This window comes from Monopterus albus, unplaced genomic scaffold, assembly GCF_001952655.1.
Source record: "Monopterus albus unplaced genomic scaffold, M_albus_1.0 scaffold257.1, whole genome shotgun sequence".
NCBI lineage: Eukaryota > Metazoa > Chordata > Actinopteri > Synbranchiformes > Synbranchidae > Monopterus > Monopterus albus.
The window spans coordinates 206,151-224,357 of NW_018128137.1; the positions used below are offsets into that span (position 1 = coordinate 206,151).

The window sequence follows — 18,207 nt, forward strand, 5'->3', positions numbered from 1 at the left end:
CGCTGCTCCACAAGTGCAAAAACTAAGCAGCAAACACCGTGACCCAGTTCTATGCCAACACTAGCATGTGTAGCCTACACTGTGCACTGAATTTTACATTTTTTGGCTGTTATTGTGCAAGAAACTCATGACTGTGGATGGATTTCTGAATGGGCCTACCTGGCACAGGCCCTAGGGGCCAAAGGAGCCAGGGGGCTCCTAGAGCAGAGACCCAGCCAGGGGGCTCCTAGAGCAGAGAACCAAAATGAATCAAACGGCCAGTAAGATTGTTAACTTATGTAACAATGTAAAATACCACATTGTAAAAATACTCTGTTATAAGTAAAAGTCCTGCATTCAAAAAGTAGGCTACATAAATATTAGGGTAAAAAAATAGCCTAGGCTACTTAACAAAAGTAAGAGCAGTCATTATGCAGACTGACACATTTTATATGAAAAGATTGTATATCAAAATACTGGATTATAATTAGCTATTGATGCATTATTGTACATTACTTTTAAGGTTGCAGCTGGCAAAGGTGGAGCTAATTGCCTTATATACTGTAGGCTAGCATATCACAGGAAGTACTCAACCTATTGGGTAGCTTGTGAATTTCCCACACAAGATCAGTAAAGTCTTGTTATTACATTGCATTTTGTTTTATTAATCTGATTCTGCACATGTTGACTGTGGCACATTCTCTGCTGTTGAGGCTCCAGCCATAGTTAAACATCTCTAGCAGCCTCGTGGATTTGCAGAGGAAGGCTTCTCTGGGTTTCTAGGAGAAGCAAGTATTCCCAGAGGACATATTACATCTGTTGTGGTTTTCTTCCATAGAGACCAGCATCACCAGGCAGTGCTCAGCTGGTTTGCTGTTAAGTGAATCACACAGCACTGCCTCATTCAAGCCATCAAGGTTCTTTAAATTACTGTCCAAGAAAGTGAGATGCTCGTGTAGTAGGGAACAAAAGCAAGAGTAAAGGTCATTCTCAAATGTGTGCAATCTAGTCTAAAGCTGAATTTTGGAAAATGGATAAAACAGGTGATGCCAGTATTAGAGGAAACCAGTGGCAGAGACTGCTCAGGCAGCACTGGGGGCAGAAAGTAAAGGTGGAAGAAGAAGATGGAGCCAAGGATGAAGGGAAACGTCACTTCAGCCTGGGTCTGAACTTTAAGTGAGTAATTAAAATTTAGGCTAGAAATTGTTGCAAAAAAAAACTTTTTTATCACTGTGTAGTAAATAGATTGCTATGTATTCAATACACTGCGTGATTTCTGTACTGCTGAAGACCTGACAAAACCTCTTGCTAATGAATGACACTAGAAAGCTTTCTTTATCCACTGCAAGAACATTTGCTCATTTGTATACTCCAGCATTGTACAAATTAATGCACAAAGAAGGGTTTGCTAAAACATAAACTAATCCAAATACCACAAAGTAGGCCTATAAGACTTTTAATTTAAATGAGGTATTTTACAAACATGTGGAGTAGGAAATCCAGACAAAATTAATACTATCTTAATCCTACTATTAATATGCCATATATATGTTAACTGTTCATGTTCATTTAGACATGAGAACTGAACCACTGTGTGTCTTTATATGTTCCTTGTGTAGTATTTCCTTCTCCCTTCTCTCCATCACTGTTTTCTTTTCAGCTGGAACGAGTGGGTGGTTAATCCAGCAGAGCAGTTTTATTATGTCTGGCTACAGGTCATGATCCTTCCCATTGTCTACAACTGGGTGATCATCATTTTTAGGTACAAGCATCCAATATGATGGACATAAAATATTATATATATCATATATCTGGGATTCTAAACTGTGTTTATTTGACATCCCTTGAATCTCAGTCGGTTGGTTATGTTTTCTCAGGACATGCTTCACTATGATTGCACAGACCTACCTGCCTGTGTGGCTCACACTAGACTATCTGTCCGACCTCATGTATATGCTCGACATGATCGTCGCTCTTCGCACAGGTACTGTAGCAAAAATGTTTGTTTTTGTTGTTCTTTTATTGTTGGAATAAGTCTTTGAAACTGAATTTAACTTATCAAATTAAGATATCTGTCACATTTGAAAAGTGAAGGAACACTAAAAGCAAAAGAAAAAACTAAAACAATGATTTTCTGTTCCCATTATATATTAATTTTACATCTCTCCCACTTTTCACAAAAGAAAGACTTCTGTCCTACATTAATGTTAAAATATATATATATCGTTGCTGTTTAAACTGTGGTATGATGATAGTTTTATTAAAATAACACACACATACACCCCAACGTGGTTGCAAATAGGCCTGTAGGCCTGTCTAGATGTATCTAGGCAGCCAGACACTTTGGTGCTGCCTATTACAGGGTTTATCCAATAGTTCTGCAAAGTAATTTTGTCTCACAGAGCCAGTTATGTTCTGTATCTGAACACTAGGGCTAGAAGAAAAATAAAGTAGGCTATAGGTTCTATACACAGCTGTTTTATTAAGAGAAATTCATGTTAACTCAGTTACAATAATGATATACATTTCTTTTACATTCCATTGTAAAACAGAAATGATTACTTACATGAACAGATATAAGCTTTTACAAGACTGTTTAAGTTATGATTTTTGAATAACTAAAATATAATTGGCATTTTGTTTTCATCATCATCAACCATAACATATATGGATTGATGCTACATTCATATCATGTAGTAGTTAAAACTTGTTAAACCATTCAACATCCAACTAAGACAGTTAAACACAGATTTCCCTAAATCCACCCACATATCTGATATAGTGCTAAATAATATAGAGGTACCTGAAAATCTAACAGGCTTGGCTGCCTCACAACAGCCCAAGTTCATCAGCATTATTTAATAAAAGTCAATGAAATAGCTGTGTCATATGGGCCATGCACAATATTTAAACCCCCATATTTGGGGGTTTACTCTGCAACTAAACAGCTATATTGAGTTGGCAGATGATAAAGATCACAAGTCATAAACATGAAATCCTTTCTCATTGCTACCTTCCATTCTTGACATAAAAGCAACGCTAACTCTTATAAGTCAGGTAGATTTGTTACCCCCACTATAGTGCCAACTTACAAGCCTCGCTCTTCTCTTTCCAGGTTACTTGGATCAGGGCATTCTGGTAAAAGATCCAAGTCACTTAAGGAAGCACTACCTTTACTCTTTACATTTCTTAAGGGACTTGGTTTCTCTGCTGCCCACTGACTTCCTGTATTTCACCGTTGGCTTCCAAATTCCGCTGGTGAGGCTCAACCGCCTTCTGCGTACACCACGACTCAATGAGGCCCTGGATCGCATGGAGACAAGAACTTCCTACCCCAACGTCTTCCGCCTCTCCAAGCTCATGATCTATATCTTTGTGTTGATCCACTGGAACTCCTGTTTCTACTTTGCACTGTCTGGTTACCTTGGCTTTGGAAGTGATGACTGGGTCTACCCCAACATGAGTGATCCAGAATTTGCCTCTTTGCGTCGTCAGTACTTTTACAGCTTCTGGGTCTCTACAGATATTTTCACCACAATAGGAGACATCAGCCCACCAACCAGGGAAGAGGAGTACTTGTTTATGATTGCAGACATACTCATTACTGTGCTGGTGGTTGCATCAGTTGTTGGCAATGTTGGTCATATCATCACAAACCTAAGGGACCGTGACAATGTCTTCTTCCCTAACCATGAGCTAGTAAGCTGGAACACAGTCAGAAAGAAGATTCTCTATTTCTGAAACAGACTTCTGTGTGACAATTACTGAAAATTTCTTGTATTTAAACTTAAAGATGACTTTGTGTTTAATGACACTTTTGGTTAAGGGCTAATAATAAAGTTCTTTTTCTCATTCAGGTGAAGGCGTACATGAGGACCCATCCTGTTAGCAAAGAGCTTCGAGAGCGTATCAACAACTGGTACCAGCATCTTCACATCAACAAAAAGATCATGCGAGAGAATGAGATCCTGGAGCAGCTGCCCTTGAACCTGAGGACAGAGATTGCTGTCAGTGTTCACCTTCCCACACTCTCCAAAGTCACCATCTTCCAGAACTGTGAGAAGAGTTTGCTGGAGGAGCTGGTGCTTAAGCTAACACCCCAGGTCAGGGAAAAGGTGGCTCAAACAGTTAAGGCAGGCATTGGGGTTGAGCAATTTTGTTGCATGCTCTCAGAACCAAAATGGAACAAAAAATGCAAGGGGCTGCACTAGTAGGGGTGGAGGTGGGGGGGTGTAGCAAAAACAGTGGCGGTTTGAGCCATAGTTCTGAAGGTTTATGTAACTACAAAATCCCACAAACAGTTTGTAAAGATTCTGTAAATTCAGTGACCACAGTTTTATCCATTTTATTCATTGTGGTTGTGATGTAAACAGCAGAATTAATCACTGTATTTGGGTCGTGTTCATCTGCCAGAAATGCATGTTCATTTAGATTTGTTTGGCCCCAGCAATGTGTTCCCAGATGGCATTGAACCCTGTGCTTTGGCAGCCTCATTGCACAGATAGTTTCATTGAAATGAAACTAGTCTGAATGAAATGAAATGAAACAGTCTGAGTGTGGAACTGCACTGTCGGTTATCAATATCTAATAGTCCCCTCAGATTAATTGTATTAGCTGTCTTTTACTTTCCACCACAATTATGAGCCTACTGTGACTGACCATTGTCCTGTTTATATTGTAGACTTCTTTGTGTAACTGAAATAGGGGATAATGTGTATATGGGAATGGGATGAGAAGATTTGACAATAGAGTTGGGGAAGCTCATTCAATTATTCTATCTACTCTTGTTGTGTGGGTTTAAATTCAGCCTTGTTTCTTTACCCAGTTCTTCAGAAATGCTTTCAGTCATTAACTGTTTTAGGCTGAAGAGCTTGTCATGCCTGTTGTCTTGCAGGTATTTAGTCCAGGAGAGTATGTCTGCAGGAAAGGAGATGTGGGCCATGAAATGTACATCATCAGAGAGGGAAAACTTGCAGTTGTAGCAGATGATGGGGTCACAGAGTTTGCTGTGTTGAGTGCAGGAACTTTCTTTGGGGAAATTAGTATCCTCAACATCAAAGGTACTGTCAAGCACTGCATGTTCATTCATTCATTCATCATGTATTAATTCAAAGCTGTTTCTGAATGGTTGTTTATTTGACCTTAAAAAATATGCTTCAGGTCAAGTTAAAGTAGCTTCACTCAAACTGTCAACAATTATTAAGTAATACAGTTTGAGAATTTCTGCTTCCAGTCTTTGTAGAAAGTTGGCATAAACACATCCTAAATTTAAGTCAATACTGGATGTACAGTGATGAAATATAATTTATTTTCATTTTCTCTTATTTATCTATTTAGGACAATGCACACTAATCACTTTGCTTGTTAACATGCTAATACTATCCATCAAGCTAATTTTCAACTGCAGTTCGCTGACAACATTTTCTAAAACCAATGTGAAAATGTTAACAAATAAAAACATGGGACAGTAAGATAAGTCATAGCATTAGCAACAAAGTCAGCATTTTCAAAAGTTTGCATAAATGATTGCAAAGCAATAAAGCACCAATGAGCAATAATGCTAATAACAACCTTTTGTACACATTAGTCATGAAGAGCAACATTAAGCAACATAGTTAAAGTACAATGTTAACATTGGTAAATATTGTTTGTAATATAATGTTAATTGAAAGAGTTAAAGGATTGTAAAATGATAGCATTAAACTCTATACACATAAACCTTGCCACACAGAGTTGATAGAAACTATCAAATATTTATATTTCAATATTAATTCTATTGGCCACTGTGATTTAAGACAGCTGCAAGAGTATTTCCCTAAAGTTCCTTTAAACTCTGAAATGAGCTAATTTTGGTTATTAGCGCATCAGTTGGTAACATCCCCTCTACTGTTTTGTTTTGTGAAAAATTCACCAGTTTTGAAGAAGTCACATCATGTTTCTTTTTAGGTAACAAGTCGGGCAATCGTCGCACTGCCAACATCCGAAGCACTGGCTACTCTGACCTGTTCAGCTTGTCCAAAGAAGACCTGACACATGTTTTATCTGAGTTCCCTGCAGCCAAACGTCTCCTGGAAGAGAAAGGCAGACAGATCCTCATCAAGATGGGCATGTTGGAGGAGAATGGGGAGGAAGAGGAGAGTGAGGCAGAGAAAGTTGAAAGCAAGATACAAAGGCTAGAGAACAGCTTGGAGATCCTGCAAACCAAACTAGCTCGACTTATGATGGAATTAGAGTCAAGTAACCACAAGCTGCAGGCCAGGGTGGAGCAGCTGGAGTGGGAGGTGGCAGCACTGGGCACTGAGCTGCCTGAAGGTGATGAAGAAGCAGAAAGAGCAAACAGAAGAGTTGAAGGGGTAGGAGGGGAGGTTGAATGGGAGCGAGAAGAGGCAGAGGGGGAAGAATTGGATGGTTCAGATGCAAATGTAAAGAAACAGGGACATGGAGAGGATGGTAATGATGTGACCAAAGAAGGAGATGGAGAGAGTACTAAAAGTACAAAGGAAGATGTGGAAAGGATGGTGGAGGGAGGTACATTTGGTCTGGATGTCTCACAAGATCAAGAAAAGAAAAAAGAAGATGATGGAGAGAAAAATCAAGAGAAAGGAGATGACAGATCTAGGAAAGGAGATGGAGCTGAAATTGAACCTGAAGATGAGAAAGAAGAGAAAAGTGGGGAGAGAGAAAATCTGAAGAAGAGAAAGAAAGGGCCAATGAAATTTCAGGAAAAAAAGAGAGATGGGCAGAAAGATGAAAGACAGAAAAAGTAAATGAATAAACAAAATATCTGTAAAGGACAATGAAGTGTAAATCAATCCAAGTGTGCACATTTGTCTGTTTATATTAATAAAAACACTGACAATCTAATCTCAACAGTGCCCACAATACAACTTTATACCACTGGGTGGTAGCATTGTACCCCTAACCCTAACACACGTGTCACCCCTATGGTTTTACCCAAGAAAATGAGCTGCTATATAAAGTACATACATAAATGGTGCTTAAACATGAATGCATGAGTGATAATAATCAAATGATATGTTAAGTAATATCATTAATTATTCTATATACATTTACAGGAAACATTTTCTGCATGGAATACGTTTAATTTTGATAGTCTAAGGCTACATTTTCCTGGTGATTCTTACTTTTACTGAAGTAACATTTTGAATGCAGGACTGAAGACATTGTGGTATTGGTACTTTTACTTATAAGTAAATGATATAAGTTTTTCCTTGTAATTATACTGTCTGAAAAAACTCAGGTCGGCCCTTTAATGACGCACTGCTTACGCACTTCCCGGAAGTGCAGTGGGGATATAGGCCCCATCGGTTCTACACAACTGCACACATAAGCACTTAATAATAATAAATCTGTGTTTGTATGTCATGTTCATGGAGTACTACCGCTAATGCATATGGAGTGTCAAGAGGAAAAGCCAATCATCTATACTATGGAAAACAAGCCGATTGTGACATGTAAGTTTTCTTGAAGGAGACGTTTAGTCTTTTTCAGATCTTGACAGTTAGCCTGTTAGCTATATTCACTAGCTCCTTTTAGCTAAGCTAGCAGGTATACTTACATTGACTAATTTGGAAACGCAGCGCGTGTAAAGCACTTGGCACCTTAACCTCTACTTGTCAAGGTTTTTATATCTTGAAACTTATATAATACAACGCTGTCTGGGCTAAATGTTGATATGGGAAGTGACAACCTTCTGAACTAGCTTGAAACTACATTGATTAGCAGGCCTAGCTAACGATATAACGTTAACGTCACGGCTAGTTGCTTCAGGTTTGGGAAAGATATCACCTTGTTTCCTGCAGGACAGCCAGTTTCCTCTGTTAGAAGCTCATACAGTGGTCGTCACATGCTGAACGGTGGGGTTGGTTTGCCATTCATAAATGGAATAAGTTATGGTAGATTCTTGTAAGGGTTATTTTAGGAGGTGAACGGCGGTGGATGCCAGCTTCACCTCACACTGCAGGCAGCTCCATTTTTAGGACAGAGTGGTCCAGAGGTGCCCCAGTACAAGAATAGTAAGGGACTGAGAAGTCAGAATATGAAGGGGAAACATAGCTTTACCAGTTCTGATTCGAATCTCAGTCGCAGGTTGCTCAACGTGGGATCCAGGAGCACCTGTGTTTCCTGAGAGGTTATGGTGTCCTGACTCAGTTGTATGCCTCTGAAGTCATTGTCGTTATATTAATGATGATTTGAGTCAAACATAAGCGACTTAGTCCAAAAATAACACCAAGGAAGCCTGTCATGTTGCATAGCCACTTCATAGTCTCCAAAAGTCTGTGACAGAAATAATTGGTATCTCGTTTAAATCATTGTGGTAATTCTCATAAAAATTAGTCAAACTACTACGAGCTCTCTGGTTCTCAAATGGCAGAACTGGCTTCTTTTCTCAGTCTTATACCAAAGTCAACTGAACCTTTAGGTTCTAGACCTTTGGTCAGACCCTGGGCTATGTAACTTGTGGCTTGCAATGTTGCTACACTTTCTTTGTTTAGGTTGATTGCACTGTGAGATGTGGAGACTATGGCCATGTTTTTTCCTATTAAAAAAGTTAGCATGTGTTGAAACATTGATTTGTAGTTTATGAGTAAAAGCTTTAATCAGTGCAGTGTGCATTCCTCTGCTCCTTACTTTTTCATGTATCCCAGCAAGGTGAGCATGATGATATGAGTTGTATCTCACCCCTTATGTAAGATTAACTCTCGCGGTCACAGCTCAGGGATTATACTGGTGTTTGTTTTGCAGGGTTTTATGTAACAGCAGCTTTTGAAAGTCTTTGTGGGCATTCAAAGTTCAATTTTGTTTGGAGCTTTCAGCCTTAAGTTTCTGGAAAGATTGTCATAAACTGATGCAAACAGATACATGGACTAAATGTGTACACTGCTACATTTTATCAGTGGCATTCATTGTCCAGCTTCCACAGTGTTATTAACTACACTGGTTGAGTGACCACTTGATATTTTGTCACTGCTCTGATTGTACATGCATATTGCTCTCGTGGCATAAAAGGTTAGGTTAGTGATGTTTTATTCCTGTCTAGGTGGCATTAAAGCTAATTGAACGACACAGTCAAATTGTCAGCACAGGGAAGTGTGTTGGCCAAGCTCACTGGATTCACAGAGAAATGACTGAGGTTTAAGTGTTTACTTAGTGCAGGATGTTCGAGTGTGTTTTACATCCATTCTGGGGGAACAGTGTAGAGCTGGTTGCTCTGTTTACCTTTTGAGCAAGAGCTTCAGAGTATTAAAAGGGCTTTTAATATGGTTCATAGGATGTGGTGGCCTAATGGCTTTATCAAAATACACACATCTACAATGAATGGCACAGGGCAATGACACTGAAAACCGAAGTCACTCTACTGTTGAGCTGGACTGGAGAGCCTGCAGGAGGGGTCCATAGGGTTGGTGATAATTAAAATCAACCCCAGATGTGGATCTGCACAGCATAGGATGCTTAAGGGAGAGTAGACAAATGGACTAACTCTCATTTACAAGCGTTTACCAGCTGAGGTTCTACATTGTACAAACACTCAAAGCTGGACTTAAGCACCTTAATTTCCTAGCCATATTTTCATTTTGTGCTGTGGCTGAGCAGATGTGTTCCTACACCGAGTTCAGAGGGATAGCTCCAGTGAGGTGTGCTCAACTTTGTAATCTGCTGAGAAAGAAACAAATGCTTGTCTTCCCAGTGGGAATGGCTGATGTAGTTTATGGGGCTGAGGCTCTACACAGTAATAGGCAACAAGTTTTATTTTATTGTTTCCCCTGCAATAAATATGAAAGTTGGATCATACTCAATAACAAGCGTTTGCTTTATTTTGCAAGAAGAGAAAATGTCTTGGGCCACCTGGCCTTCATCAGTATCCCAATCTCACAGTACAGCTGCTTCTTTAAACATTACTTGCAGGTGAATCCTCTTGAGATAATTATCCTGCACCTGGTTAAGTAGTCATTTTTTGCAGTACATTTTACTGTTGTTGTGCAGAGGACACTGACCCCTCTGCAGTCTGATGCATGGGCAAACTGGCCTGGTGAAAACTCAACACCATCCTTGCTGCATTCTCAAAAATGCAAATCATATCTCAGCCTCACCTTGTGTACCAGATCTGTTCTATGTCTGTGGAAAGTACTGTCAGAGGTTTTTGTCTAAATAGGTACACTTCATGCCCAGTCATGACACACCAACTTGGAATTCCCTCCAGGCTTACTGCTGCGTTGGAACCCAACTGTGTTGATCTTGAAAACATCAGCATGATGATCAAGAGCAAAAAGGGTCAAAAATGCTCTTTTACTAATTTTACAAGAGCAAAAATGAAACGTGATATTTGCATTAAATGTGCACTGAATTTTGATCTTAATGTCTTATTTTTTTCAGTGTGTCAGATTTTTAATATTGTTTTTTTAGTGTTTGTGTCCTTTTCATTTTGTAACCACCTTTCAGTTTAGTCTGTGGGTCAGCAAACATTTTCTCATTATGTACTGGATTTGGCCACTGATGTCCGTTATGTCTCTCTGACACGTTGTCCTGGAGTAGTGAAATGTGCCTCAGTGTAACAGAATCACTCACTTTTAGCTCAGTTTTTCTCCTCCAACATGCTCATTCTCTTAGGTTCTGAGGATGGATAGATATCAGGTTTTTCCTGTGAGCTATTCGTTTCTCTATTTTTGACCTATTTTTGAAACGTGTTTTTTTTGTCCCCTCCCCATCCCTCCCTGTCACAGGTGCTGGAGACCAGGGCTTGTTTACATCTCTCTATACCTCACTGGCTCAGCAGCTTCCCAGGGAGCCAATGGAGTGGAGGAGGTAAGTACTGGCCTGCTGAATGCATGTTGGGAAAAAAAACAGTATCAGATATCATTGTAGAGCTTCTCATTAATGACAAGCAGCTCGTAGGCGTAATTAAACTTTTCATCAATCGTTGATTTAAAGCTTGCTGGGTAAGAAATTTGAAGTTATCTGATAGACACCAAATGGTAGGGTTGGGCAGCTGGTGATTTTAGATGACTTATTGATAATGTGCCTGGAGTTTAATGCAACCATACACTGCTCTGTATGATACAAGGATGCTTTCTGTGATAGCTCAGTGGAAATTGTGCTGCAAATGTTGTCTGACCTTGACTTTTATGAGCTGACATGGAAAATATATTCTTTGTTTGGGCTCTTTTCTGTCTGTATTGATATCTCATTTAATTTTATTACCTATGTGCCAACAAATCTGAATGAGACTGTAAAGGGTACTAATGATGAGTATCAAAATGTATGATGTGTCCACCTGGAGATTATTGACCATGACCAGCCAGGATGTCTCTGTACACTGCTGGTCATTTTTGAAGAGTGAGATTAACTTTAGAGAATGAACACAGCCCAAGAGGTTCCTGTACTGGAGATTAAAAGGAAGGATGTGATGTTAAAGAACCACTTTTTAAGCTATTTTAGATACTGGGTTTTAGCAAATTAACAGAATTCATCATCATCATCATCATCATCAACTTTATTTATATAGCACATTTAACACAGCAACAGCTGACCAAAGTGCTTAACACAAAACACAACAATAAAACAAAATTACAACTAAACAACCACCCATCATAAAACAAAAAACAAAACCAAGCCTGATACCGGATCAAATGCCAAAAGATACTGATGAGTTTTCAAATAACGAGGGGGGCCTGCCTGATGTATAGGGGCAATGCATTCTGTAACTTTGGAGCCCTCACAGCCAAATCAAAGTGATAGCCTGACTCAAATAAATGCCTCTGTTAAGGTCTCTTCAGGTGACGGATCTGATTTTGCCTTAAGATTTTTAAACTAAGATCTTGAGAAAGCTGCCAATCCAGCGACATGTTCAAGGGTCAGTTTGTTTCTAGGGTTGTCATGGGATAATAAAGATGAAAGTCATTGTAAACAAATTGCAATTGATCCTACAAAACTCTGCTTCCTTTTCTGTGTAGGACATATGGCCGTGCACCAAAAATGATCCACCTTGAAGCTAATTTTGTCCAGTTTAAAGAGGAGCTCCTGCCTAAGGAGGGCAACAAGGCTCTGCTCACCTTCCCCTTCCTCCACATCTACTGGACTGACTGCTGTGTGAGTAAAAGCTTTCTCTCTCACGCACACACCCACACACACCCACAAACAGACTCTGGACTATAAGGTATTGCATTGTGCATGTAGTCTTGTTTAAAAAATGTGCAGCTCTCACTCACAGCTCGGCCATCCTACTTGTGGATCAGGTGGAATGAAGGCATATTAATAAATTCTGCAGTCTATTATTAATCCTCCTCTTTTTCAGCAACAAAACTGCACCTTTTGGCAAATTGTGCCACTGAACTCCATCCATTTTGTCAGACATGTTGTTCTCAGCAGATCAAACCTCCAGTTTATTACCTCCCAGTCTCTGTGGTCACTTATTTTGTGTTTCACTGTTACGATACTGCAGATGCTGTTATTGTGTAATTGTCTGTGTTTGTTGTGTGACAGTTGTACAAATAGTTATTTGAGGTTTGGGCGTTATCTAAGGCTGCATTTAGGCTTTAGATCAAATTACTGTTAAGGCAAATCGCAGTTGTCTGACACCATAAATATAAAGGCAAATCATCGACAAGACTCTTATTTTGTGATTAGTCATGATTCCATAAACAATGAGTCATTACAGAGAGTCAAAGCACAGTTAGGGTACTTAATGTTGTTGCTGCCTGATGAAATATTCTGTCCAGAAAGTTGGAACAGCAGGTGCTTGAGAAGCATTGTTTATTCCATCTTTTTGCAGGATGGACAAGGCCATCTTGTTTACTTTCCAAGAACAGAGTAGTACTTGTAGTTATCGTGTCTGGGTAAAGCTGATCACAGACAGCTGTGTATGGAAACTCCTAATGCATAAGACATGCATGGTATTTGAGTTGAGCTCATGTTTGAAGGTTGATAGACATGCAGGCTCCCCCCCCGTCAACACGGTCATCTGAAAGTAGAATTTTCAAACGTATCTAAGTCATTGCCTAGAAGAAGAAACGAATGTTTTCTGCATGATTGTGCACATGGCTTCACTTGATGCACTTTTCGCAGCCCAAACTGGCTGTGACAGTTGCTGTTGAGGACTGCTTGGTTCAAGTGGGCGGGAGAAAAACAAGAAGGGAAGCAGGAACCTGCTGCTGCTGACTGAGCAGCTGGTTGGTTTAAAAAATGCTGTCATCAGCTCGTGACTCATGAGATTTCCTAAGGACTGTGTGGGAACAGAGAACCTGTGTGTTTATAGACTTGGTAACATAGCATAGCTCTACAGTATTAAAGTTAACAGACCTTCAATAAACACGGTCATGTGAAGCCTACGCTGTACACAGAGAGTCAGTCACACTGCTATCTGCAAGTGAAGGAATAGCAAGAGATGCTTTTGTTTTAATTGTCACTTTGATTAATTCTACCTTAAATAAATAATTTTATGGCTGAAACCTGTGCACTACCTTGGTTTGGTACTTCTGTAAAATTCTAATCTTCACAAAGTGTTGCTGATGGTGCTAATGATGATGCAGATTTATAATAGCATGTATTTTAAATATACTCTACTTTACAAAATCCATGTTTTGTGAGATTAAAAATCTAAAACACGAAGAGCGCAGAAAGGCTGTACAGCACATTGCAGACAAGCTAATCTATTTCATTTGTAGATGAATACAGGCACAGAGCATCAAAAACTTTAAAATCATATATTTTGCCTGCCTATATGTAGGTGGTGCCTTTCTCACTAGTATACCTAGTTTCATAAACCATGTTGTTACAGTGGCAGCAGTATAGTGGAGGCAAACCATGGAATGTAAAATGGCACAGGTTGTCCTGATGGAGGAGGTATAACAAAGCTACATGGAGATTTACAGAGATATTAGACGGTCTGTACACGCCTACACTGTGTTGACAGTATAGGCGGACTGAGAATGGCAGAGAGGCCAGGCCACTGCTTCCCCTTCTTATTCTACAAGGATCAGCAGTTCCTATGCACACAGCATCACAGGAGCTAAGAACAAAGAACAATCAGCCAAGTGTGCGAGGCAGTGGCACCCTCGCCAAATTCATTTAGGTTGTCCGTTGAGAGGACAGCCAAAAAGAAATAATCGGGCATTTTAAATGAAAGTGCCTAAAAATGGGTGTGGACAGTCAACAGAGAAATAATAAAACCACCCCAAACCTTCAGGACATAGTTAAATAAACACTTAAAAGAAAGCACATGTGATCAAAATAAATGCGGCGAGATTCACAAGCCAAAGATGAGCCTACAAACTGTAACTCCCAGATCAGGTAAAACCAGGGCTTTAGTTAATAATATATTCTACCTCTCCTCAGTTTAAAGCAAGTTCTAGCCTTAAGTCACAGTCATTTACAACAGTATCACAGCGTTCAGCATCCTACGTTCTTAATAGGATTAGATGGCATAAAATGGAACTCTGCTGATCAGAGATCATTTTTGCCAACCTCCAACCTCCTGCTGCCAGGAGTAATTTGCTAAGCTCTGCTGTGATGAATCAGACCACAGTTCTTATTTCATAATACTCTGTAACTGTTCACTGGAATTGACGTTTTCCATGGTAAATTTAAATGTCCTTACAATGCCTGAGCAATAAATGGACTGTGCTTGATTGTAGGATACAGAGGCATATAAGAGCTCAGTAAAAGAGGACATGATGCGCTGGCAGAACAGCTTGCGGGCCCACGGCTCAGCAGACTGGGTCATCATCGTCGTGGAGGCCAACGATACTAAGAAGAAGAACAAGACCAACATCCTGCCGCGGTCGTCTATTGTGGACAAGATCCGTAGCGACTTTTGCAACAAACAGAACGACAGGTGAGCAAATTGTATCCATTCAAAGAACAAGAGATGGTAGACAACAAGAATGGGTGGCAGCCTGGTTTTATCAACACAGTATGAACATCATGAAAGGCACTGCCATAGTAAAGACTCTGCTGCTGTGAAATGCTCCTGAAGACAAATGGGAATCTTGCTTAGGTTTAAAATGGAGTGACCCATCAATACATTTGCTTGCAAAGTTTCTAGAGTATGAACAAAACTCACTGCTAAATATGTTAAACCATGATGATTCAGCCTTCCTGGTGTAAATGAAAGTTATTTCCTCTGTGATGCAGGTGTGTGGTGCTGTCAGATCCTCTGAAGGATTCGTCTCGGTCTCAAGAATCCTGGAATTCCTTGTTGCTCAAGTTGCGAACTCTCCTCCTCATGTCCTTCACCAAAAACCTGGGCCGCTTCGAAGATGACATGCGTACGCTCAGAGAGAAACGGACCCAGCCTGGCTGGAGCTTCTGTGAATACTTCATGGTCCAGGTACCTAGAAAAGGAACAGGCATGTGGATTTTGATTTTATGACTGATTGTATGCAACAAAAGTGAAGTAGACGGGGTGTCGTGACTGAAAGGGCATACAATCTCACATCCCTTTAATTCAACTACACCGTTTTCTGTTTAAATACAGACGACATCAAAGGTCACAACAAGTTCCTCACTGTGACGTAGAGGGATTCTGTGTTGGTGGTGTTGATGCTGTCCTCTGACTCTGCCTGATGTGCAGTTGTTGATTATGGTGCTAAGGTGTTCAGTGGTGTCTCATCTGTGTGTGTGTTGTGCAGGAGGAGCTGGCCTTTGTCTTTGAAATGCTACAGCAGTTTGAAGATGCCTTGGTCCAGTATGATGAACTAGATGCTCTTTTTACTCAGTATGTCCTTAACTTTGGAGCTGGTGGTAAGTAACTACCACCCAATACTGTTATTCCCAATATGGTAGTCGCCTTAAAAATAAACAAGAGAATTTTGTGCTTGTGTTTTCTGTCCATTCTAGCTTTAGCTTTGGTCTGACTAGTCGGTTTCTATCCACAGATACAGCTAACTGGCTCGGCTCTTTCTGCGCTCCAGTACGCAGCTGGAGTGGCCTGCTGCTTCGGCGGCCAATTGACATGGAGAAGAGGGATGGGATCCAGCGAGGCGAGGCCAGCCTCTTGGATCTGAGGAGCTACCTGTTCTCCCGCCAGTGCACCTTACTCATCTTCCTCCAGAGGCCCTGGGAGGTCACCCAGAGAGCCCTGGAGCTGCTGCACAACTGTGTCCAAGAGCTACACCTGCTGGAGGTAAACAGACTCCTACAGGGCACTTTTTCAGAAAACATATGCTTTACACAAGTTGAATACCACAGTCCTCAGACTGGTTTGAACAACACAACCCTACTACCGTACAGCTGATTGAACTAAATGTGTCACTCACTCACTCTTTGCTCAGGTGCCGGTTCTGGAGGGGGCGCTGGACTGCTGGGTTTTTCTCAGTTGCTTGGAGGTTCTGCACAGGATTGAGGGCTGCTGTGATCAGGCTCAGTTAGCTGCAAACTGCTCCCATACTGTTGGCCTCTGGGCTTACGCAACTGACAAGGTAACAAAAATATTGGATGATATAGCTTTGATAGCTTGTGTCACATTCAGAATGTGCCATGGTGCCTTTTAGGGAACCGGATTAACTTGAAAAGTTGAAATAAAAATGGACCTTGATAGAAGCTCTCACTACCTTCACATATGAACATTTTGCAGGTCTTAACGTTATCTGCCTCCTTCAGGCTGTAAAGAGTGTTAACAGTGTGTTGATATGTAGCATTCTGCTGTGCAGTGTTGTGCTAAAATCCTACATTAGTCTTTCTGTGCTTAGTTTGTTAATATTAGAGCTCTAGAAAATACTGCCTTGTTCTTTTACTCATTCACTTAAATAACGGGCAGTAAATATCTGGTTAAAAAAGACTTTTCTCCAAATAGTAAAAGCTCAAAGTCCTTTGTTATTTTTTCTGTCTTCTCCAGCTGAAGTCCCTGGGGGAACTCTGTGGCCTGGTGTCAGAGAAGGGACCCACATCTGAGGACCTGAACAGGACTGTAGATCTACTGGCCGGACTTGGGGATGAGAGGCCTGAGACCAGTGAGTCCTAAGTTACTTCTGCTGCTGCTGTTACATGAAATCTTCATGAAAGTATTTTCAAGTTCTGCTGGGTGGTAATGAGAACATAATTGCACATTTACAGATTCTAACACTCCCCATTGTTGACATCAGTACATGATTTGTGATGGAGGACCCTGATGCGTGGGTCTTTGAGCCGTGTTCCTCACCTGTTGCTTGTATTTTTAGAGTGTGTCCTGCTCCAGTGGATTTACTTAGCCCTGATTGGTCCTCAGCTGCAGTACAGTTGGTGCAGGGCTGTGACTGACTGCTCGACCTATGATTTCACTCATTTAGTGCAGATTTGTCTCATCTTTTGCCTGCACCTTTTTTCCAGGAGGCAAGCATTGGCTGAAAATGCCAGATCCAGTTACAATGCTAGTTCCAACCTTTTAACACTGTGGGTTCAGTTGTACCTTTATATCAGCAGACATGAAGCAACGCATCAGTCTGTTTGTGTTGGCACAAGTTCAGTGAGGTATGTTAGGGTCTTTAGGGCTTGAATTGTCCCTTTACTGAAAGCAGCTTGTACTATAGGTCCATTTATGTTGATGAAGGCGTAATGAAGAAGCCTGAGTCTTATTTGAAATACTAACTGAACAGAATAACTGTCTGGCTTGTTGTAACTCCCCTTTGTCTTTGTCCACAGTCAACAGTTTGCAGAGCCCTTACAAAAAGCTGAAAGAAGCTTTGTCGTCTTTGGAGGCTTTTGAAAGGCACTATCTTGTAAGTCGGTTCCTTGCCATACCTTGTATTTCAGCAGCTGATAAAGCAGGAAGTTAATTCACATTCTATGGACTCCTGTCCCATTTTTATCAGTATTTTTTCTGATGAACTCTTTAAGCAGTTCATTTGATTATCTTTCTCCTCCCTTCTTCCCTTCTCTCTCCCCCTATGCCTCCGGCACCAACCCATGTATCAGGAACTCTCTCACGCTGCTATGGAGATGTACAGGGCCATCAGCCGGCTCAGGTCTGCCAGACTAGTGGGAAAAAGCCTGGCTGAATTCTACATGTAAGGAACATTGCAGCTGCTTGTTCAATTAGGGTTGATATGCTGGTCTCAAAGATGGCTTGTACTTATTCTGGCTTATTAGGCTTCATCAGTTAGTGCTTATAAACATCCACGCAGTCATGAGGAGATTTCTAATTAGAGTAAATGAAAACCCTATTGAGGTATTATGGCTGTGACAGGGCTTTAAAATAGATATGAAGCCATGAAAGTGCAGTAGTATCTCATCATA

At 40.6% G+C, this 18,207-nt stretch overlaps 2 protein-coding genes across 4 annotated transcripts in view; both read left to right on the forward strand.

Moving 5' to 3' along the window:
• The first annotated feature begins 120 nt into the window (after window positions 1-120).
• On the forward strand, window positions 121-6,901 carry cnga4 (cyclic nucleotide gated channel subunit alpha 4). Its single transcript, XM_020621288.1, has 9 exons — window positions 121-260; window positions 1,023-1,155; window positions 1,640-1,741; window positions 1,857-1,963; window positions 3,095-3,678; window positions 3,837-4,082; window positions 4,874-5,039; window positions 5,926-6,718; window positions 6,853-6,901. The coding sequence occupies exons 1-9, from the start codon at window positions 245-247 to the stop codon at window positions 6,899-6,901; spliced, it is 2,196 nt and encodes a 731-aa protein (XP_020476944.1). The 5' UTR covers window positions 121-244.
• Window positions 6,902-7,251: 350 nt separating this feature from the next.
• The window catches only part of trappc10 (trafficking protein particle complex subunit 10), a 32,798-nt gene continuing 21,842 nt past the window's right edge, over window positions 7,252-18,207 (forward strand). For 2 of the 3 annotated variants that reach the window (XR_002276690.1, XM_020621290.1), the window contains exons 1-11: window positions 7,254-7,454; window positions 10,722-10,803; window positions 11,952-12,087; window positions 14,631-14,830; window positions 15,130-15,325; window positions 15,627-15,738; window positions 15,873-16,120; window positions 16,269-16,415; window positions 16,832-16,946; window positions 17,614-17,690; window positions 17,887-17,978. Coding sequence is in view for 2 of the 3 variants with exons in the window: in XM_020621290.1 (XP_020476946.1) it covers window positions 7,388-7,454; window positions 10,722-10,803; window positions 11,952-12,087; window positions 14,631-14,830; window positions 15,130-15,325; window positions 15,627-15,738; window positions 15,873-16,120; window positions 16,269-16,415; window positions 16,832-16,946; window positions 17,614-17,690; window positions 17,887-17,978 (1,472 nt within the window). In the remaining variant the exon portion in view is untranslated. Of the gene's footprint in view, window positions 7,455-10,721; window positions 10,804-11,951; window positions 12,088-14,630; window positions 14,831-15,129; window positions 15,326-15,626; window positions 15,739-15,872; window positions 16,121-16,268; window positions 16,416-16,831; window positions 16,947-17,613; window positions 17,691-17,886; window positions 17,979-18,207 lie in introns of all 3 variants that reach the window. The other variant, XM_020621291.1, reaches the window with a different exon arrangement.